The 23,973-nt window shown below is 36.4% G+C and overlaps 1 protein-coding gene across 5 annotated transcripts in view; it reads left to right on the top strand.

The window, feature by feature from the left end:
* The window catches only part of MARK1 (microtubule affinity regulating kinase 1), a 58,753-nt gene extending 34,780 nt beyond the window's left edge, over positions 1-23,973 (top strand). For 2 of the 5 annotated variants that reach the window (XM_017812878.1, XM_017812882.1), the window contains 11 exons: positions 3,032-3,268; positions 3,358-3,477; positions 7,767-7,866; positions 8,469-8,581; positions 9,850-10,003; positions 11,092-11,285; positions 13,369-13,469; positions 15,678-15,836; positions 16,651-16,905; positions 19,696-19,740; positions 21,877-23,973. In XM_017812878.1, the coding sequence (XP_017668367.1) occupies positions 3,032-3,268; positions 3,358-3,477; positions 7,767-7,866; positions 8,469-8,581; positions 9,850-10,003; positions 11,092-11,285; positions 13,369-13,469; positions 15,678-15,836; positions 16,651-16,905; positions 19,696-19,740; positions 21,877-22,231 (1,833 nt within the window). In that variant the 3' untranslated portion in view covers positions 22,232-23,973. The remainder of the gene's footprint in view (positions 1-3,031; positions 3,269-3,357; positions 3,478-7,766; positions 7,867-8,468; positions 8,582-9,849; positions 10,004-11,091; positions 11,286-13,368; positions 13,470-15,677; positions 15,837-16,650; positions 16,906-19,695; positions 19,741-21,876) is intronic. The other 3 variants (XM_017812879.1, XM_017812881.1, XM_017812880.1) reach the window with 3 other exon arrangements.

The raw sequence follows: 23,973 nt of genomic DNA, 5'->3' as shown, positions 1-23,973 counted from the left end.
AAAGAAAACATTGGTGTAGGTTCTTTTCTACTAATGTATCTAAATACTTGTGAAAAGCTGAGGCTGAATAATTTTTAAGGGTTTGTTGTTTTTTTTTCCACCAGTGTCCTTTGTCTTAATTTTCTTATAATACGCTACAGTGTTCTCTGAATTTCAATCTTAAAAATCTGTTCCCTCATATCTGTCGATCTGCCAGCTCCTGCATGTGCACATGGTGCTGGATAATACGTCCTTTTCTGCTGAGTCGTCCCTGCCCCGGGATTGTTGTCATCTGATGGTGGAGGTGCCTGGCCAGCACTCTGAAGTCAGAATGCAAGGAAGGAAAGGGCTGGGATCTCACTGAAATCTTGATTTAAAAAAATTCCTCCACGTCTTGCGTGGTGGTTTGGAGCCTGTGAATGTTTTGTCAAACTCCCCGGAGCTTACTGCAGCCACTGTTGTTGAGCTTTCCAGAAGGCTGCACCTAGGGACCTATTGGCTTGCCAGGACAAGCCACTTTTCCTGGTTCTCTCGCTCCTACACTTGGCTGGAAATAGAATGCCAGCCATCTCCTCATGCTTATCTAGCACTGGTTTATTCAGCCCAGCTATACTACTGAGCCTTGCTGCATTAACCCCTGCAGTTACTCAGTATCTTGCTCTTTCTCCCAGAGCCTGTTACAGCCTCCACCACTCCTTCATCTCTTGGTTCCATAGCACACACACAGCTCACTGCATTCCTCGCAGGCCTGTCCAAAACTACTTTGCAGCGTTCACGCAGAAATTGCCTGCCACAAGTAGTCTGCTGCTGATCTTCCTATTTGCAAGGCAGGCAGGCTCTAAAACAACTCTTTTATTTGATATTCTCTCTTCTTCATCTCTTGGCTGGAGTTATGGTAGACTCATTTGTAAAGTTCAGTTAGGTGTAATTGAGAGCCAGCCAACCTAGCCAACAAAAAATACATTTCCCAAAGGAAAAAGGGCTAAATGTATGTATGGCTTTGAGGAGGTGTTGTTGCTTCGTCTCTTCTTTCCAAGTATTATGTCATCTGTCTCCTTTAAAACTATTCTCATGGAGCTGCAGAGGAGGAAAAAGCAACTTTAAAGTTGTGTCTGCATTCTCATCTGCTTCTGTTAACTCTCCATGGTATCAGCACATTGAGCAATTGACGTTGCAGCACCTCAAGGCAGAGGTCTACCACCACTTTGGATATTTTTGATGAGACTTTTTGACTTTAATAACAGGTTAAACTCTATCAAATTTAAGTTACTTCAGACTAAACTGGGAAGTTGTTTAAGAAAATGTGCAAGTTTGTCCAGGCTATTCTGGCAGAAGAGGAGGAAGTGCAAGGCCCATGGGAACTTAAACTGTCTCCTTTTAACTTTCTGTGATTATAAACAGCTATAACCAATTTCAGCTTTGCTCATCCCTTGATGCACAAAACTTACCTTACCTTTTCTCTTTGTATTTTTTTTGCCCTGAACATGTAACCAACAAGAGCATAGTCTTTCTATTTGGCTTATTAAAAAGGTTTTTTGGTGCTTTTGTTCAAAGTGAGGAACCCAAAAGCATGGGGTACTCGGGTAGCAGAGTACTGTTGAACCAGGAGGACTATTGTAATCGCAGAGCAGCTGCACTGACAGTACTGTTTTCACCACAAGGAAAATGAAGTCTTTGTGCAGTAGTGTAAAAGGCTGTTAAATCTGGAAAATAGCTCTGTGAGTCTGTCTGCAGGCACATCAGCTGGAACCAGCTGGGATCACAGGTCCCATGAATTTCTCATGAATTGGGAAAATAAAATATTTTCCAGGATAGAGTTTTTACAAACAGGCTGTATTTTAGTCCTGATAAAGGCTGAGTTCTGTTGCACAGCTATTAGCTTGATTTACTGATGGTTAATTGTCTCCTGTTCTGTTCATTGAGTGTAAGTGAAATTATTAAAAATAAACCCAAACAAACAAGCAAACCCAAACAAAATCATATTTACTCTTTTAATCAAAGCAACTAACAATTAGTTTGCTGCTTCTCTGATGGTGAGCTAAGGCATTTTTATATTTTTCCTGAGCTTCATTCTGGCACAGTATCTGAGACATGTCTGTTTGCTATAAAACTGATATTTGGCAATTAGGTGAACCCTTTGCACTGACTGTTGTCTGTCCTCCTGTTGAAAGAGGATTCCTGCACAGCTCAGTGCTGCTCCTGTGTTGCTGATATGCAGATCAGGAGCTGAGAGAAGCTTCCTTGCATTTTGAGAAATGCAGTTTTTTTCCCATGGTACTTATTAGTATTTCTGTAACTTCACCCTTTTAATCTTCTGACCTACCTGTGGTAGTAAATATAAGATACTGTTTACTGACTTTCCAGGTGCTTGTATACTTGCATCTATGTTTATGTGATGCATTGGTGCATGGGCATTAGTATTCTTAGATGTATGGAATACATACATTGTGTATGAAAAAAATTAGGTACTTGAGTGTTAACACCTTGGTGTTATTGTTGCAGCAAACGCTAATAATAAAAGGGAGAGAATTTTTTGGTACAGAATGCTGAGATACAGCATGTAGCTTGAAGTGTTTCATCTTGTAAGCAGAAGGTCTCTTCTAAAGTCTTAAATCCCTTCTAACATTTACTCCACAAAATGGTAGATGATGTCTGGGATTAGATTTACTCTCCTTGGCATCAGAAGTTGGCATGAACCTGTCAAAAGCTGCAGCTGCTATTCTGAGATGTCTAGATACTTCAGTCTAAAGCTGAACTAAGATATTTCTTCCAGAAAATAAAATCTTTGTAGTTGATTCACTAGCTGAGTTTTAAATCTATTTAGCTGCATTTAACAGTTTTATTTTCCTGAGTAAACATAGTCAGTTTTCAGTCCTTGTAATGTATTTGGGGATATTAGTTTCTTTTGTTCTGTAAGAAAGATGCAGATGGTGAATCATTTTAGAAAAAGAAACATTTTTTTTATTGATTGATGATACATTATACTATATATATATATGTACACTTATTTTGATACAAACATTGTCTTTTTTCCCTTTTATTTTTCTCTTAGGCAGAAAACCTTCTCCTTGATGCAGATATGAACATTAAAATTGCAGACTTTGGCTTTAGTAATGAATTTACGGTTGGTAATAAACTGGACACGTTTTGTGGAAGCCCACCTTATGCTGCTCCTGAACTTTTCCAAGGAAAGAAATATGATGGTCCTGAAGTGGATGTGTGGAGCCTTGGGGTGATTTTGTATACACTAGTAAGCGGATCATTGCCATTTGATGGACAGAATCTAAAGGTACAGTTACAGTCTGAAAGCTTGGCTTTTTACTGTCTTTAAATCTCCTGTGTCATTAGGAGCTCACCTTTTAAAACTCTATTTTAAAGGAACTGAGGGAGCGAGTACTGAGGGGGAAGTACCGCATTCCATTCTATATGTCCACAGACTGTGAAAATCTACTTAAGAAGCTACTAGTACTGAATCCAATAAAACGAGGCAGCTTGGAAGTAAGTCATTTCATCTTGGAAAAAAGGTTTTTAGATTAAGAAAGCGTAACATACAGTAATTTCTGAAGACTTGTTATTTTTCACAATAGATACTTCCTTTCTGTTTAAAGGGCCCCAAAGTTTTGTTAAAAAAAATTAGTGAGGAAATGTCCCAGAAACAGTATAGCTTGAAAATAGAAAGTGTTAATGAATGAAAGTCTAACCTTTTAAATTGCAGCTGACTATCATTGAAGAGCATTTCCAAGTGTAAGCTGCTCCCTGTTGTTTCAGTCAGCTAATAGAGATAGTTCAAAATTTGTGGAAAGCAGGACAAGATTGTAAATATTTTCTTTTTGGAGTTTTTCAGAAAAAAACCCCTAAAACAACAATAACAACAACAAAAAACCCACACACAAAACCCCGCAAAAACAAAATACAAAACAAAACAAAAAAACCCCAACAAACAAGCAAAACCCCAAAAACAAAAATACAAAAACAGCAGCAGGCAGGACCGTAATTTTTTTAACTTACTGTTTTCAGCATGACTTAAAATATATGTACAAGAACAATAAATGTGATGGAAAACTGGGATTTTTGCTAGTTTTAGTGCCATATGTGTAAACACTTAGGACTCTTTGAATGATAAACTAATAATTGCTAATTACTTCTGTTCAGTCCTTTCTTTTCCCCCTCCTGGTAGTTTTGTTTCTGAATAGCTGAAAAATTAAAATATATAATAATACCTGCTGTGTCCCTTAGCTAAAATCTATTTTGAGGATTTCTACTGAGTTATAATTTTTTCTTTTTTTTTTTTTTTTTAGTCAGTAAATTGGGTTTTCTTTTCATGGGATGTAGAGTATATTTGTGCATAACTTGTAAAGTGTCTAAAAAGTTCAGTGTTTTTTAAGGGGCTGTTTTGTTCAAGATTGCTGTATTGGCATGTAATTACTGGGTAACTCCAGAGCTGGTATTTAACAAATATTTGGTGTAGAGTTCACTCTAAAAGCTGCTCTGTTCTATTTTGTGATTTCTTTAACAACAAGAGATTTTTTAAAAATAGCATCTACTTACCATAGAGATGAAAGTAGAGCAGAAGATAAACAGAATGCTTTTAAAATAGTATTTGCATGAGTTAATCACCAGTGACTTTTGTTTCATCTTTCTACACATACTTGTGCAGCAGTGGTTGGTGTCCCAGAGAATAATCCCATTTAAGCAGCTTTTTATTTGTAGTGGCATGAGTTATGCTCCCTGGCATGGATGCTACCTGTGCAAGGAGGCTTGCATTCACTGAGCTCTGTCTGCATGTTCCTCATCTCAAACTGATGCTGGTTTATGACTTGTTATAAATAGTTTTAACTTGAATAAAATTTGTGCTGAAGAGAATAGTGAATGATGGGTTCTACTTCACTGATATTCATTAATTATGTACAATTATTACTGTCTAGTGGACATAATGACAAGAGTGTAGTCACTCGAAGATGCTGAAAAATCGCTGTTTTCTTGTCTCATGTTTAAGTTTTAGGAAAATAGATTTTTCCTTTATGAGTTTTCTTCTGGATTTTCAGCAGTTTCTCTTCAGATCTAATTTCACTCTCATTCTAGATATTGTAGTGTTATCCAGTTCTTCTAAAATTCCTTCCAGTCCCTGGAGAGAGGTGTTGAATAGCAGCCTCGCTGAAATGGCAAGGTTGTCAGATTGTGTGGAAGAGAGCAAATGAATTTTGTGTGACAGAGGGTCTTGAGCCAGTACCAAAACACTGATGATAACAGGCAATGATCAGTATGCTAATCTGAGGGAGAGAGAGAGACATCACAACCTTTTTTAAAAGGAATATTCCTGAAATCATATTTGTTGAATTAAAAAACTATGGTGTGTGGTTTGGAAAGAAATTACTGTTTCTTCTCTCTGAGCACTCCTAAAAATACATGTTTAGAATGAAAGTATATATTTATTACAAGTTTCTAAAAGTGGAAAGACAGTGTCATCTTAGGTGGGGAAGATTTATTTGTGCATTGTCTTTTGATTATTTTCTCAGTCCCAGCCATAGACCCTCTCAGTTCCCATGCATGTTTTTTGCAGACCATCCCATGAGGGTGTTTATCAGTGACATTAGCATCAAAGCTGAGATTCACACAGGGTCAGCACTGTATGGGTTAGGCTTAGCACTTGTCCTTCAGTAAGGACCATGCAAATCTTTATTAAAATGCTTCATCTAGACTTTTTTGTGGTTGCAGCAGAGAGAGAACATTTTAGAAGCAAGAGAATGTTGTTATAAACCAGTAAATCTTCCCAGGAAGAGGTGGAAAAATGCATTGTCATAAAATATGTGGATCTCTCTGTCAGGATTTCAACAAACTCCTCTTTCCCTCTCCTTCAATCTTCAATTCTTTTGCATAGCATTGCTTCGAAATTCCCACAGAGCAGATTTATGCTTATGAAGTGTAATAAAGCAAATAATTTTGACACAGACAGGTCTTGAGCCAGACTAGATTTTTATTAGATAGTTTTCTGAAAATTGAGGGAAAGTTTCTTAATCATACCTAGTTGGTTGAAATTTAGTTTGGGTTGGTGTTTAAGAGGTACAGTTTGGGTCAGATTTTTAAATACCCTGAACAAGGCTGCTGCTCTTCAGTCAGCTGACTGGAAGCCCAGCTGAACTTGCACAAATGTAATATTGATCCTGGAATTGGATTGTTTGTGTCGCTTCAAAATGCTTGATTGTAAGAGCCTGTTTAAGAGTTGTACAATAACTCAGTGTGCCTCTGAGACTGTGTATTTGAAAGACAGAAGCTAGTTTAGATATTTAACAGATGGAAATCGAGAACAGATTACATTGAACTACAGATCCACCTACTGAAGAGACATGAAAAACTTTAAGTGGGCATTGTTGGGTTTGCCTGTTAATTCAAGAAGCATCAAGATTGGGAGTAGGATTTGAGCAGTGATTCCTGTCATCCACTTCATTGTGCTTAAACTTCGGATTTACTTAACTTCAGATTTATTTAATGGTATCTTTAAAAAAAATGCCTTTAAAAAAGGACTGCAGATACTGCACAGTACTCTTTGGGGAGTTGCTTATGTTACTGCAAGACTGCAAATATGTAACCAAAGTCTACTGTCAAGTAGACTCATGCTCTGTGTGTCAGAAATACAATATAGCAATATGTGTTCACAATCCCTCCCCTTTTATCCCCCTCAAAAGCCCAAAAATCAATTCCATGGTAGAACAAATCTATAAGTCTTATTGTCAGCAAAATATAAACTGGCCCAAGTACAAAGTTCTGTATTGTTCTCGTAAGGGTACAGCTATTGGGGTCTGTAATTTGGCAGCAGCACTACATACAAAGAATTTGGTTATATCAATGGAAAATTGAGTCTGTGGCTCTTTGTGAGAAATAACTTAATTCGGTGTTCGCAAGGCATATTTGGAGCCTGTGGGAAACTTAATTTGCTGGCACTTGTTTCATTCTTCTGTTTGTGTAGTGAGCAGTATTAGCATCTGTACCTAAAGAGACATGTGTGCCTGTTGCTGTAGGAGGGAAAATGGTGTTAGGTGTTTTAAAGATGAATATGCCCTTACAGAGAAATTGTGATGCTTAAGGATTCCGGATGATCGATCTTAAAGGCATATAAAAGATCTGGAATGCAGCAGAAGGAAATTTTCCAAAGAATGCAGAAGAAATTTCTGGAGTAAATAACTACCTGGCATAGAGAGAGTTAAGAGGCATTTCTCCCTCCAGCCAAACTGTGAACATATTTAGGTCAAGTGCAGTGAGAAGATCCATAGGAAAAAATGACCAGTTGGCATAATGATCTTGAAACTAATGACTGTAGGAAGCATCGGCATGCTCCTGAAATATTCCTTAGTTTCTAAACACTTTCCTTTGCTATTATTTGAAGGAGTTATTTATCGTGATAGAATTGGTATTGTAGTAGCATCTAGGGATCTTAACCAAGATTAGGGGATGAGTGTCAGACACTCTGCAAGATGAGATTAGGAGACAGTGGAAGTGAAGGGGACAAAATGAAAGATTTTTGTGTTGAAACTGCAGGGGTTTTTCTCTCAGTAGTTCTGCTGGTATTTCAGGCAGGGGATTTGTATTATAAAAGGTAAATTGTAGGGAAAATGAGCTAATGGAAACAAAAAGATGTGAAAAATGAAAATAAAGATGTGAGGGGGGAAAAAGGTGTAAGGGAAAGAGCAGCATTCAGATTATTATGAATTTAAAATTGTTTTTCAGCAGACCAGCTAGCACATGGGGTCTGGTAAATGGAATGTTGACCTGAAGCTTATTTCTCTTTTTAGCAAATTATGAAGGATCGGTGGATGAATGTTGGCCATGAAGAAGAAGAACTAAAGCCATATACTGAGCCTGAACCAGATTTTAATGACACCAAGAGAATAGGTGAGAGTTTGACAAAGGTGTTGCATCTGATGTACACAGACAATTTTTGTCTTGTAAGCCGAACTAAACCCTTACTGAATTTGACCTGCAGTCTCATCATACAAGTCAAATGCATTCTTTTTATTTAAATGAGGAATTCCATTACAATGCCCTCCTTATAACTACTCTTGTGACTTCACTGAGCTGACATGAATCTACAAACACAGTAGACAAATAAGACTACAATGGGCTGAAGGGAACAGATTTTGTTATGAGGGCAGCAATTTTTGCCTGCTATGGTTAGACTAAGTTACTGTGTTGATCCTGTATCTATTCATAGTTTCTATTTGCCAGTGCTTTATTTGTTTGTTGAATAACATTGAGTGTTGTATAAATTAGTGAAGAGTTGTATAATATAGTTGAGAGTTTTCAAGATGAAAATAACACTGAGAGAGAGGAGTTGCAGCATTTTTTATTTTTGCACAGCAAAAAAACTTCAGTGGGTTGCATTGAATCTTAGTTACCTGTAAATTATAAGATTTTTTTCTATTTTCACAGTTCTTAATTTGTCACTAAACCCAAGTACTTATTCTGCTGATGCATCTGGTTTGTTTTACTTTTAGACATTATGGTCACAATGGGCTTTTCAAGAGAAGAGATTCATGAATCTTTAGTAAACCAAAAGTATGATGAAGTCATGGCTACTTACCTGCTTCTAGGTAGAAAACCACCTGAAGTAAGTGCTATCTAATTTACATTTTCTGTTTTAACCTTTATATATTGCTGGGTTGAATATTCTGCTTGTTCATATTTGTATTGATTATTTTGTAATGTTTTTAAAAAATTGTAATTAATCACTTATTAATGTCTTTCCCTTTTCATATCTCCTTGGATATCTTCTTAGATATCCCATATGAAGAAATAAGTTAAATTAAGTATCTTCATGTTTGCTTATAAATACATTAGATTGCTTTTTTAAAAAGCTGATTGTTAATCTGGCATAATTTCTAAATGCTGAGTCTTCTTCCTGTCATGTGTGTTTTCAGTTAAAATCTAAAATAGTAAATTTGACTGCAGGAATTATTTTTCTAACTACTCAGATATGACATCCTTTATTTCTCAGAAATGCTCGTCCTTTCTCGCTCATGTTTTGTTTATAGTATATTTTATTATTTAATAAATAATTGCATTGTAATCATTAATAAATTGGCGGTAGAAAATCTTTCTACTATTTTGGAACTAGACGAATCTGTAAATCTTTTGGAATCACATGGATTTTTCAAGAAATCAGACTGAGAACAAGACTTTCTTTTTGAAGGAATTTTTCCTGCTGTGTCATTGGCCTTCCTTCAGTTCCAAGATAGTGTAGATCTGATACATGCATCCTTGAGTGCATTTTCTCACATCTCTGAACCTGAATTCCCTTGTGATGGCAGAGCATGGAGGGAATCTGTCTAAAATCATTTTGACTCAAATTGCTTGGAAGAGGATATTTGTCTTTTTCCACTGCTCTTACTTACAGCTTCTGCTTCTTAGATATCAACAAACCGGTGGCTGAGTTACCTACCAGTTACATAAAGATGTTTAGAAGGCCATAAAGAATCCTTTAATCAGTACTTGCATTTTTAGCCCTTCTGACTCAGTCCGATGCCTTTTGAAATTGTTCTGAAGCTATGAATGCTTTTGGGCTTTAAAATAAAATCAAAAAAACCAGGGGGAGCCATTCCGTGGCTTAGGTTTTAAAATAGCACACTTTTTCTTTCTGTCAGGATTCTTCTAATTTTATTTTGAGCATTCATTAACTTAGCTTTAGCTGTGTGTTTTTAAAGAACATTAAACATAGATGAAGTGATAAAATCCGTCTTGAAGAATATTCTACTCTGGATACAATTTTAAACTATAAAGAAAAAAAGCCTTCTATTGGGACTTTTTGCCTTATTATGCCATAAAAATCCCAGCACTGTTGAATTTTCTTTATGCCTTGAAAAACTGTTTTTCTTGTAGTTTGAAGTAGGCGATTCCTTGTCCAGCAGCAACTTGGGTCAAAGATCTCGTCCCAGCAGCGACCTCAACAACAGCTCCGTGCAGTCTCCGGCTCACCTGAAGGTCCAGCGCAGTATATCGACCAACCAGAAACAGCGGCGGTTCAGTGATCACGGTGGGGATGACATTCCAACAAGTAAAGTAACACACACAGTCTGAGCCTGGATGTGCAGTGTTTTGTGAACCTGGCAGGTCCACCACTCTGCGCATTTGTTGTGTATCTCATCGTGCTCTGCTGTGATACTTCTGTCTGTATGAACGCTTCTGGATCAATAGAACGTGCAGATTTAGTTTTTTGGACTTGATACTTGGTTGACTCGCTAAATAAGACATTGTGGGTGCGTTCTGTTTAGGAACTAATGGCAAATATTGGCCTGGATAATCCCAAGGGCAGCAAACCATTATTTTTATCAGTACATTTGGAGGCGGGGGCAAATTATTTGGTTCCAAGAGACAACAATTTTACCAAGTATTCAGGAAACATTTTCGGCTGAAAGTGCTTACGTCACAAAGGAGTACATATTTAAAACACTAAATGGAAGATGATTTTTTTTCCTCAGAGAGCTATCAAATTGCTATAAATACTTCTAAAATGTTTGGCCCTCTTCTCTGCCTAATTCACATTTTTTCCCCCCCCTTTTTTTTTTTGTCCAAAAAAGCAACCAATATTATAAAAATTGTTAGCTGATGTGGTTTTTTTTTAAGGGAATATAGAAGTCAACTGACAAAGGAGTTTTTCCAAAGCATTTTAAAGAATGATGGGGGGGGAAACTATAAAACATGCTTTTAAAAAAGCAGTCCTATGGTTTTCAGGGCAAAATAATCTTTCATAGTATTTAGAGGAAAAGGTATGTGGCAAAAAGTACTAAAGAAATACTTTGAAAAACATCCTCTAATTCCTTTTGTCATAATATCGTACAAATTGTGTGGGTTTAAAATGAGAATTAAAATACTCTTCTAGGTTTTACATACTGATATGAAATGGGAATTAATTCTCAACTGCAAATTGATGGTGAAGAGAGTGGGTTAAAAGAAAACAGGCTGTCAAAGCTGAGTTTAGTAGGTTGGTGTATGTGCTGAGTTTGCCGTCATAGTTGTTCAGATGCTTTTTTTGGACTAAGGGAACTATATTTAGACTATTTTGGCCAAGAAAAATGCAGTGACTATTTTTAGGTATTTATTAATACTGTTTTTATTTGGCAGTTGGTCCCTCAATTCCTCCTGCTGTGTCATACACAAAAAGGTCTCAGGCAAACAGCGTGGAAAGTGAACAGAAAGAAGAGTGGGACAAGGATGTCTCGCGCAAACTTGGCAGCACTACAGTGGGATCCAAAGGAGAGATGGCTGCAAGTCCACTTGTGGGTCCAGACAGAAAAAAATCAAGTGCAGTTACCAGTGTGAGTGTGTGTGCTTTTGGCTCATTATATTTATTTTTTCCTGTTTTAACAAAATCTGCAGCACAGGGTTGCTATAGACATAATGGTTTCTGACTAAGCCACTAAGTCTATTTCTGGTAACTTTTACTGGCAGACAGAAATAGGCTACAGTGGATCTTTTAAAATAAACCTTTCCCTTCCCCTCACCAACTTTACTTTTTGTAACACTAACATAACAGTAAGCATGAGAACGTCTGCACTTGAGCAAACTGAAGTTCTGTCAAGACAAATAGTGGATATTTAGGGAAAGAATGTAAGAACAGACCAATATGGAGTGCTCTTTTTCTAGTTTCAAATGCTTGTGTATCTACAGGAAAGTCAAGGGACTTTCTGAATCAGAGATTTCATCTATTAATCCTATATAATATCCCTCGTGAACCTTCTCCATAAATTTGGCTGTTTCTTTTTCTGCTTCATTTTGGACTTCAGGAATGGGGTGAGGTGAGGGGGAGCAACCCACTTGTTCCCTGGTGCGTGTGCCTGTTGACGTTATGATTTACAACCTGGTTCTTGTATTCAGAAATTGAACAAGCAAATTAATATTTAAAAAAAAAAATTAAATTTTAAATATGATCATTGTCCCCCAACCCCTCCCCAAGAGTCTTTGAAATTATGGCTGTGTGTATTGCATGCAGGAACTTTTGAGTCTTCTAAGATTAGATTTCATATCTGAGCTTTCCCAAAACTATATTGCCCCAAAGCTGATTACAGTCATGTATGGTACAAGCTGATATGTCAACAGCATTTCTCTGCTTTGTGAGAACTAATTAAATGGAGTATCTTTGCTATGAAGAATGAGAAATTGATTTACTTGCTAATGGCAACTTCAGTATTTGTACATTTTTAGCCCTGTTACTATTCTGGGACTTTGAAAGGCTTTGTGATGGGCACGATTAAGGAATATTAGTGTCTGGTATTGCAACAGTAGTTCAAGGTTGAGCAGCTTACACAGAAAGTGAAATTGGTTTTTTTAGAAGTCAAACATTTAAAGTCAACAAAGCTAACTTGATGTGGGTAATTTTAAAATATTTTTGTGTAACTTTGGGGATAACATGATGTTAGGTAAGGCAGAATTTCTTGAAAACATTTATCACCTTCAGTCATATTAGTCTAACTTATGAGAATTTAACTTCAGAAACAATTGCTGCAGTTGTTAATCTTCCTTACAAATTGGCCTTGAAACAGTTTATTCAGTAATCTCTGTGGGGTCATATTAATGCTGAAAAACTGTAGGTGAGAGGGACCTAAGCACAGTAAAATCTTGCAGAGTTCATGATGTCCTGAAGTACCGGAGTCTAGTGTATTTGAAATCTTTTGCCAGCATGTGTCAGTATGTAATCTTACCATGTTGGAACCTCTCCCACTCTAAATTCAATATCTACTGCATTAAAAACTGAGAATTGTACATCATGTACTAAAAGTAAGCCTTCAGCTGGTAACCTGTGTGTGATAGGGGTAGAGGAGAACATTTCTAGGGGTTTTGTGAAGTGTATGCAAAGTGAAATTAATAGAAAGAAATTCCTGTCAGTATTTGCTGATACAAAACCTATTTGCTATGTTCTGTGCATCATAATTTCTGGATTGACTGACTCAGGTCAATAGTATTTTCATTTTCCTGTTGAAAGCTGTTTTGACAGGGACAACAAACTGAAAGGCTGGAGCCCTTGTTGGCAAATTAATCTGTGCAGGGAAGCCGTTCAGCCACCCATAGGTGTGTTCTCTGGGATTCCAGTGTAGTTGATCTGAGGGACAAATAATTCTCTAACACAGGAATGGCATAATAATACTAAGTTAAGCAAATGTCAGCAAAATTAAATTTCTTTGTTTTCTCTTAGGATACTTGCAATGGGGAATGAGCTGTTGGATAAAATAGCTGATGGTATAAATGATTTGTGTCAACAGATTAATCTAGTACGTTTGAAGACTTCAAGAATACAAATAAACAGTTGAAATGCTGTTTTGATTTGCTTCTGATGTTTACATTTTTGTACAACACAATTACAGTAGAAGAAAGTATTTAATTTTAGTCTTATTTTTCTTCTAGAATAATGTGTTTTCTGGTAGTGGAATGACAAGGAGGAACACTTACGTTTGTGAACGTTCTTCAGATCGCTATTCTGCGATACAGAATGGGAAGGACAACAGGTATTGTTCAACTTTTCTTGCTTATTAATTTGGGTACAAGAACTGAGGCACAGAAGAAGCAGGTTATGCAATTAATCAATACCATTAAGAAGCATGGTATGAAATACATAAAGTTCAGGTGTATGTTTTCATCTTGTCTTCCACTGCTGTTTCTGTGTTTGTGGTGAACTTTTTAACTACATGTGTCAATCAGCCTTTGCCTCTTTGAATGGAATCACATGTATTACCAAGGGTTGCCTTCCAGCACAGAATAAAATAACTGTGCTAACAACTAATTGCTAAGTGGGCAGATATACTGTGGAGAACTTCAGATGGATCGCTCTGACAGTGTAGCTTGATCCTTTTTCATTTCCCCCTGTAATAGCTCAAAAAACTGACATTGTTAAAACTTGTTAGTCATTTTCAATACAATTTTTTGGTCTAAATAATATGTTTGTAGTGATGGTAACCAAATTGTGTCTTTATATGAGACGATAATTATGCTCAGTTTAGTATGTTTTGTTAAATAGTGTTGTATTTAACAATGCCACAGTTACTGGGGTTTTTAAATATGCCCTTTGTTCATCCTTGGTGTTAGTTAAGCCCTGTACCTGACTGAGAGGCAAAATATTGGCTTTAATGGAGAGTAATAAAATCTGGATTTTATTTTTTTGTTTTTAGATTCAAATAACAGCTCTTATTCTGATGTTTTCTAAGCTATTCAAATAAAATGGTTCATGTAAAATGAACAAAAAAGTCCATAGCATGAGATAACATAATTTAGTAAACTAGTTTGGTTTTCTGTCACAGAGCTTTAATTTTTTTAATGATGCATGTAATTTTGGAAATAAGAGAAGTATAGGGTTATTCATCTATCATAAAATGATGAGCTGTGGAACCTGTAAAGTACAGCTATTTAAAAAAGTTTCTAAAGTCCTATAAGAAGGTACATTAAAAAGCAGAAAACTAATTTTCAGTATTAGTTTCAAATTATTGGATGGGTGCTTTCAAAAGTGTCCCCTCAAATTTTTGTCTAATGTTCAAAATATTTGTAACTAAGGTAGTAAGAATCCTTTTTTGAAAAGAAAGAAAATATGTTTTTCAGATATAGGGTTAAAATATATGTTAGAATATTTTTTTCTGATCTTGCAAAGATAGGTAGTTTTTTCTTTCAAGAGATTTAGTACAAAAAACACTTTAAAAAGTAGGGATTTTATTTCAAAGTTTTTCATTTTACAGTTTAATTTTTTCTATATATAGAAAATATATATTTCTATATAAAGATTCTTAATCCCTGTTCCTTTCGTGAGTGCAATGAATATCATACTCAGTTCTTCGGGCGTATTCTGAGAAATGAAGATTTTTTTTTTGACTTTTATATGCCTTTCCCACAAGACATTGTGTTGCAGTTGTATTTGGATTTGGTGCAGATGAATGTCTTGTGTCATCAAACTATTAATCTGAAATCTTTACCTCTTTGCTACTGGTATTATTTAGCTTTGGGACTGTCGTTGCTAATATATTATTAATGCAATTTCACTTAGGCTTGTAGAGGCAAAGCTGTAGTTTGCCTGAAGTCATTTGACTTTTCTTTTAAAAATTAATAACACAATAGTTTTGCCACTACTTTCATCTTTCTTGCCACTTTAGGAAGGAGAAATAAAAGTACCGGTAGAAGAAACTGTACTTTGAAAGTGTTGGCTCAGCCTAGCAGGGACTGGGATAGTCCAGAGCAGAAGTACAAATTTGTCCTTTAAAAACACAGTCACTTCCAAGTGATAGTGCGACAGCAGTTCCAAATGTTTCAAGTTTTAGATGTTTGTTTTAACTGCAAATAGGGCTATCCACAAAAGGAGAGTCTATTTAATCAGTCTCTTTAAGCCTTTTGGAAATTTATTTTTCAGTATTTTTTCCTATATCTATGTATTCTTTGTGGTCTTTCTTCATTACTTTTTGTGTGTAAGCTTTAACCTTGAGGGGAATGAAAAGGCCTAACTTAGCATGTGTGAATTGATTTATGGTGAATTGATTTATGGATGAACATAATTTTCTCACAATTCTGTCTTCTTTACTTTAGCTGACTAAGACAGCCTGGTCACTCAGTCCTTCTGGTTACTTAAACAGCACTTGCTGTGTTCTAAAAGAAGAAATCATTTAAAGGGTTTTACACTAACCTTTCTTTTTCCTTTCCCTTTGTCCATCTCTCCTGCCTTGCTTCCATGGCAAAAGCCTGACGGAAATGTCTGCGAGTAGCACATCTTCTGGAGGCTCTGCAGTAGCCTCCGTATCCACGCGCCCTCGACATCAAAAGTCTATGTCTGCCTCTGGTCATCCTATAAAAGTTACACTGCCAACCATCAAAGATGGTACTGAAGCTTACCGACCAAGGTAAGAAATGGGTGGTTATTTCTTTAGCGCTGTGCACTTCAAAAATGCTGTTGTTCAGTTCACGATAGGCCTCAGTATGTTTGTAGTCTACTCGAAACTGTCACATTGCATTCTGTTTTGAAGCAGTAGCTTACTCAAGTACTGTGGGCATTACAGATGATTTAAGCCTGGTTTTGTTCATGACAAACATGTTTGCATACAGTTAAAGAAGTTCCTTGACTGCCTCCCTCTGGAAACTTTTGGAAAACTCAAGTTAAAAATTCGACTACTTTAGACAGGACCATACCAGGCAGGCCACCATAAATTCAGATGAAGTACTGAAATGTTAACCTCTCTGATTTGTAGATTACTAAACTCATTTGTGTCTAAAAGCACCATAGTATAGTTGTTCTTAGCATTAATTGCCTGAATACCTTTACACATTTATTTCTGTCAGACAATTACTTAAGAAATATCCATTAAATTTTTTGGGAGTGCTTGTATTAAAGGTTTTGATGAACACATTTTTTCAGAAGAGGGCTGGGAACACTTTCCAAATTTTGCTACAGACTTTTCTACCTTTTTCCTTTGTCCTGTTCTCTGTGTATACTTTTTTTAACTGCTCTTAATACTTGAGATAACTTCATTTTACAATGAAAATATCATCTCTTGATCATTTCTAAGTATGAATCATAAAAGCGAATCAGTAGCAGATTCAGTTTTTAAAATAAAAAGAACCAAGAGTGGGGTTTCTTTCCTGCCTTCGAAGAACGGTTGTCATGTAGGAGGGTTTTTAGCACAGTCTTTCTCTTTATTCATGCTTCTGTTTTCCCAGCAGTGCAACTCAAAGAGTGCCTGCTGCTTCCCCGTCTGCTCATAGTATTAGCACTACCACTCCAGACCGAACCCGCTTTCCTCGGGGGAGTTCAAGTCGAAGCACTTTCCATGGGGAGCAGCTGAGGGAGCGGCGTAATGCCACTTACAATGGACCACCCGCCTCACCATCCCATGAAACCGGTGCTTTTGCACATGCTAGAAGAGGGACTTCGACTGGTATAATAAGCAAGATAACTTCCAAGTTTGTCCGCAGGTTAGTACCTCGATTTTTAAGAGAAAAAAATTTTAAAAAGCCCAGCCTGTAACCAGGGCTGTAATTGCGAAGTCTTTGAGAATTTACAGTTTAAGTGTGAAGTAAATATAGATTTAGTTAGAATGCTGCTTGTTTTGTGTGTTCCTTCCAGAATCTGCCTTGTTTTACTTCTCTGTATATATCATAGCTGTTATGTTTGACCAGCTATCTGACTTCTTTATCTTAAAGGAGCAAGAGAATGCTGCTCAAAAGGAGTTTTTGCTCCTGCTTTACAGCTAAAATACAAAGATGATACAGTTAAGTTAAAATCAAATTAATTTAAATACTGAAAACGGGGACTTCAAAATGAGTCATTATTTAATTTTAACTATTTTACTTTTTTAACTGGATGCAGTTTGTTGCAAGGGCTGTATTTACAATGATTTTATTACTGTACTTAGAAGGAATATATATTACCAAATTATTTTGGGGAATTCTGAAATCTGTGAAGAAATGAGAAGCTTGGAAGCAGGCAGAAGTCTGGATGTCTGGAAGTAATAATATTTCAGTATCATACACCCTCTTCTATTATGTCACTAGCTTCTTGCAATTTAAGTTCAGGATTCTGAAAGAAGAAAACCCACACATGCTGGATCTGCATTCATTCCTGCAGTGATGCTAACAGTAATAATACTGTGAGAAGAGGTGCTGGGAAAGATTTTCAAATATACTGCTTAATATCAAGTAACTGCTGACTTAGCAGTCAAAAACCTTTCCCAAAAGGGGGCTTAATTTTCAGTTTGCCTCTTTCTAACAGTGATTTACCTGTAATTCTTAAGCCTGTTCATGGATGCGTCCATACTGCATTATTGTCAGTTTTACAACAAACTTATATACTGGAAATTTGTCTTTCCCTTACAGAATCATGCTGTTATACACTGAATTCTATCATTTGTGTGTAGGGGGGAAAAAAAGATAAATTCAAGGCTACATTAAGCTCGTAGTTGCAAATTTGTAAGGAAAATATCATTAATTGTGTAGGGTGGTACTACGAGAGGAAAGAAGAGAGAAAGTTAGAAATGCAGTGATGTTCCTCATAAAATTGATTTTACCTGATGCATCAGTGTGTGCCTAAGTAATAGCTCCTTTGATGACCTAAAAAAAAGGATATGAAGTAATTTCTTTTTTCAGAAACCTGAAGATACAGCACTATGATCCTCCATTATTGGTATCTCCAGCGCTTACATAGGTGCAAGGAGAGAGTTGTCCTCTGGTTTTAAAGAGGGGAAAAAAAAAGTTACAGCAAATTAGTCAACTGTGGTGTCAGTGTAGATCTCTAAATGGGAAGAAGGTATCTTCTGTTGAGTAACTAACCAATTTAAAGAGTTCAGCTGGTTTTTTTGTCATTGTTATTTGCAAGGAATAGTTTCTTGCTGCCTTTTATTTTTTTAAGAGATCAAAGAATTAATGTTTTCATTATGTTAAACCACAATATAAGAAGAGTATTGTAAAATGTGTTTAGAATTAACATATCTTAAATTGATCTATCCGTAGTATAGAAGACTTGTATACAATTTCCTATTATGTTTTACAGTGTTAAAAGTGTATTTTCCTATAGCAAAGGCCTTGTAGGAAATGTGTTTGTTTTGTTGCTGGTGATGGTGGGGTGTTTTGGTGTTGTTTTGTTGTGGTTTTTATTTTGTTAACATTTGTGTTGTTTGAGACTTAGTGGCTGGGATTACATGGGTGGAGGTTCAGGGTTTTATTTTTTGCTGTTCTTTGAGTTGGATCGCATAACTGCGTGCCTTTTAACTTCTGTACTGTTCAGGAAATAATGCTTTAAAGCATACTTTGACTAGAAGGTGTCATGAAAGACTTTTTTTACTAACTTTTGGCAAAGGTAAATGCCTTTCCTGGTAAGTATATAAAATCATGCATAATGAAGAATGCTTAGTGAATAGGGTATTGAAGTACTTTGAATCAATGGTTTATGTCAAGCAATACTTCCCTGATGTTAATTAATAAAATATTGGTGTTTTGAAGATATTAAATTAATTAGATAATTGAAATTGGGTGCTAAAATGTTTGTACAGCAGCACTAGGAACATACCTAGGTGGCTTATACGTGTGGATATATTTCAAGTTGCTTCATACTAAAAAGACATAATATAAACCAGTTCCTTGTAAAGCACAACTCTAATTCAACAAGATAGAGATATGTTTAACCTCAAGCTTGCCAGCAATCTGACTGAAGTCAATGTAACAGCTGACTTGCTGAAGCAGATCTTGAAGTAACCTTTGTGAACTGGGCTCCAAACATTTGGTCTCACAAACTCTTAGGCACATCTTACTGTTAATTACTTGAGTGTGCTTAAGCATAGGCATGTCCTGAAGTGCTTTCAGGACCGACATGTAAAGGCCTGACCCGCAAGGGTGCAGAGTGGAGCCCCCCTGGACCACCTTGACTGACTGCTCCTCTGTGCTTGCTGGAATTACATGTGGCCATTGCTCTGTCTGCAGTAGGTTGAGAACAACGTGTTAATTTTGCCATCAGTTTGGGAAAAAAAACCAAACAACAAACAAACAAAACCAAACAATTACAGGTCAGAGTTGGAAGAAGTTAAGGTTTCATAAAGGGAAACTAAAATTACAGCTGTGAAAAAATACTATTAAACAATATTAGGCTTGACATTATTATACTGATCTTTTTTTTTTTCTTCAGTAGCTATTTAACATTGTTCTGGGTATAGGTTTTCTTAACTTTTATTTTTCACCTTTATCATTGAATCTCAACCTTAACTTTGTTTTGAGGGATCCAAGTGAAGGCGAAGCCAGTGGCAGAACTGACACCTCAAGGTGAGGAGTCACTATTAATACTTCGCTCCTAGGTCTTTCGCATCAAGGTTTAAGTGATTTCTTAAAGACTTTTAATCAGGATGTAAAATAGAATAGTGCTTAAGTAATCTGTATTTCAAAAATGTTTTTTATTTGGGGGGAGGGGGTTTTGGTGAGATCCTCTATATCCCTCTTTATATCCCTTTATATCTGCTTTCTTGCGAAGTATTTAATATAAAATTTTATGTAAGCATATTTCTTCGAATAATAAAGCCCCTTGTAGGAGTTAACCAGTCATTTAGGCACTTCAAATCATGTTTTGGCTTATAAATATTTAATGGTGTTTACTTTTGGTTTCAGTGGAAAATGTAATATATTTTCTGTGTGTCTGTGTGTATATATGTATCTATTAAAGTTTTACTGTAGTTACATACTGTGCTCATTACTAAAGCTGCTGTTTGCCAGAAGTAAACACCTTATAGTCCCTGAGGAATGAATGTCCCTTGCACTGAGAAATAAAACAAGTGACATTCAGACAAAAGGGGTGGTGACTGCCAAATATTGACTTTGTATGGCAACCACTGTACACAAATCTATAGGTGCTTTGTTAGTAATAAAACATTCCTTCATGTGCTCATTTTCCAGTATATCTGCTCTTTTGCCATGTTTCAGCATTTGGTTCTGCATTTTTGGTGTGCTTAAGCACAGTGCATAACTTTATTTTTCTGCTCTCTAATGAACAGGCATTGTAGTTTGCATTCTAAACTGGTCACTTACACGAAGTATCAACTTACTTTTCAAAAAAGAAAGCCTCTATTTAAAACAAACAAACAAACAAACAAAAAAAAACCCCTAGCACATTTTTAACAGGATACACTGTATAATACACAATGCATTTATCTAAGTTAGCCCTTTTCAATTCAAAGTCTATTAGCTGTCATTCTTGGATGTGGAAAGGGAAAAGAGGTTAATCAAGTGTTCAGATGAAACCAAGTGTGAAGTTGCTTTCAGCTTTTGCTTTCATTCTCTAGCTTTCTCTGCTTTTTGTCATCCTACAGTGTCTGTTTTGGGCTAAAAAAGTCATTTGAGATCTTATCTCTGCCATGCTCTATCCCTTAATATCAATGTGGTTCTTTGGGGATCACACTGAAAGTTAAATTAAAAATGCTTGTTTTGACTCCTCTCTGAAAAATGACGGTTTGTAGACTTATCAAAATGAGAACAGCACCTTTCCCCACTGACAGATGGGGAGGCATCAGCATCATGGGTACCTGGGACAAGAACAGATGTAGCTAACTGTGGAGTGACTTTAAAATAATGAGTGCTGTTTCTCAAAATGCTTTCTACAGTGGAATAAGTAATCTACTTGGTAAGGAAGCATCAGACTAAGAACGTTAATTGGAAATTATTCCATTGCAATTTTGTCTGAGTCATTGTATCAAATAAAATACTTTGTGTCTACATGTCGCTGTTTCTTCTGTGAAAAAGCTGCTGGCCCTGTACTCAAACGGTGACCTCAAGCTCTTTACAACCAAATTACAGCACAAAATTCTGCTTCATCAGTTAAAATAAAACATGTTATTATAAGGTCTTTTGACACAGAGAGAGGTCAAAAATACATAATAAATGCAAAAGGGGGGAAAGGTGGAAAAGATGGGGAGGGAATTAACTGAAGACTTGTGAATCACAGGGTGGGTTTTCTTCCTCTGCTGCTTTTACAGTATGATTTATGCTGCAGGATTGTGTCCCTCAACTTCAGTTTTGTTGGTGTATGGCATGCTCCAGATCATGAAATCAGCAGAACTTCAGTCATGCTTTTACATAGATTCCACTTTCTTTGGAGCAGTATGGAGTAACGTGTGTCCGCTGCAGTTACCATTGCACATGTTGTCATCAGAACGTTGTAGAGCAGGGGTTTCCAAACTTGCTTTGCTTGTGTGCCACTACTGTGGCACAGTGCTGTGCTGAGGCACACGTGTGCAGGAGATGGGGCACGACTGTTCCAGCAGTATCTATCTAACTCTTGGAATTCGCTTGCGTGTGACTAGTGGCGGGTCAGTCGCGGTTTAGAAACCCCTGTTCAACAACTGTATTTCTCTTCTATCTCTTGGTTCTACTGCTTTTGGTTTTGACTTTTCTGTATGTGACTTGTTCCAGGAGTGTTTCTGGGGAGCCAAAAGACAGAGAGAAGGAGGATAGTAAAGATTCAAAGCCACGCTCCTTGCGGTTCACGTGGAGTATGAAGACCACTAGTTCTATGGACCCAAACGATATGATGAGAGAGATTCGGAAAGTGTTAGATGCTAATAACTGTGATTACGAACAAAAGGAGAGGTTTTTGCTCTTCTGCGTTCACGGCGATGCACGACAAGACAGCCTTGTTCAGTGGGAGATGGAAGTCTGCAAACTGCCACGATTGTCGCTCAATGGAGTTCGTTTCAAGAGAATATCTGGGACTTCTATCGCATTTAAGAACATTGCATCCAAGATAGCGAACGAGCTTAAGCTGTAAAGAGAACCTAAATTCTTTGGGATCAGGGAAGATTCATACACGATCTACACTTTGAATGTACTGGTTACGCCTAATGTGATTGGCCTGTGAAACTCCCCATGTAGAAATTGCCCTTATTGCAATAAGGTTATACATAGTTATTCAGAATTGTAAAGTTAAATCCAGTATGACCTATATTAAATAACTGTAGCTAAAGAAGTTATGTTCACATGTACAGGTAAGTATATAGAGCATTCTGTTCATTTTATGTTCATAGAGTTGTATAATAAAAAGATGACTGCTTAAATTCAGATCTTGTATAGTTGTCTAGATTTCTGCACAGAAATGTATGTTTGATGCTTTGAGTTGGAAAAGTTCTTCCCTATCATTTACATTTTTGGTGTTTTTATAAGTCTTACCTCTACCATGCGTTTTTTAAAAAACTTGTGTCCTGAGTCAAATGCACAATTTCACAACTGTAGCATGACCATTTTTAATTATTTAAAGATTGTTCATTAATTGAACCAAAAGTCGAGGAATTGGCTTTTGTTCTACACGAGACTGTTCCTGCTTATCTTTGGCTCTTATCCTCGTTATTGGACAGTGTTTAGTTGAAAAAAGAGACAAACTTGTTTACAGTGTTGGCACTTACAGTTTAGAAACTTTGTTTTGCCTTGGGCCAGCTCAGAGCTGTGGGGGAACAGAAACCAGGTGTAAGTGGTGTTCTGTCTGCAAATTCCAGTCCTTACTCCCATGGCCCATTAACAAATGTAGCACCAAAACGGAGAACCGGAATTATTTCATTTGAATATCATGGTGTAAAATATCACTTGTTTGCTGCCTTCAGAATACTACAAATTCCATTTTATGGAAATATATTAACATTGGGACTGTTTAATAGCACAAGATAATCTGAAGTGTTGACCAATTGTATAAGTTAATAATACCACCTCAGGAATTAGCTTGGCTTTTGGAACATGTGCCCCCCAAAGAGTACATGCAATTCCACGTAATATTTTACAGCTAAACATACATTGTTTATAATGATAAATTGTTGATTTATGCTTTTGTGGTTGTACAGTTTGTTCCCATGTAACCTGTTTGTGTTTAATATTTTACCAGATTTCTTGTATTTATTCCACATCATTATGCCTGTAATGTGCAGCTTTGCAATTAGGCACTTGCCTACAGAAAAGAAAAAAAAAAAAACAGCCCCACATTTTTTTCCTTCATAATTAATGATTATAAACTGTGTAAAACCACTAGTACTGGTACATTTTAATACTTGTTCTTTTGTACTGAATTAACCATAGAGGTTGGTTGTGCAATGTTATTTAATGTCGTAATTACTGTAATATCAACATATGGGCCCCATCTGCACACTCTTGTGAAGAATAGAAAGTTCATTAAGAAATTGTCACTTTAAAAAATAAAAATTAAAAAAAAAGCTGTGGTAAACTCTGTAACCCTAAGTTAGAAGGCTGTAAGTGTAGTAAATGTGCCATTCTCTAATGGCTTCTTGACCGAGATGGACTTTACATACTGTACTGTGATGTAGCTTTCCTATGTAACAGTTATGTTCGGAAATGGACGTGTATTGTTGCCTTAGAAAAAGGGTGGTGTTTGGAAAGAAAGAATTGTAGCCCCTTTTCTTTTTTTTTTTTTTTTTTATCTGATGTTCATGGAAACAAAATCTGATGCAAGTCATCTTGATTCACTGGTGCACTCTATTAAAACTTACTTGAACAGTTCTCATACTAAAA

Source organism: Lepidothrix coronata, unplaced genomic scaffold (assembly GCF_001604755.1).
Source record: "Lepidothrix coronata isolate B3197 unplaced genomic scaffold, Lepidothrix_coronata-1.0 Scaffold38, whole genome shotgun sequence".
Classification (NCBI taxonomy): Eukaryota; Metazoa; Chordata; class Aves; order Passeriformes; family Pipridae; genus Lepidothrix; species Lepidothrix coronata.
This window is presented reverse-complemented; position numbering and strand designations above follow the sequence as displayed.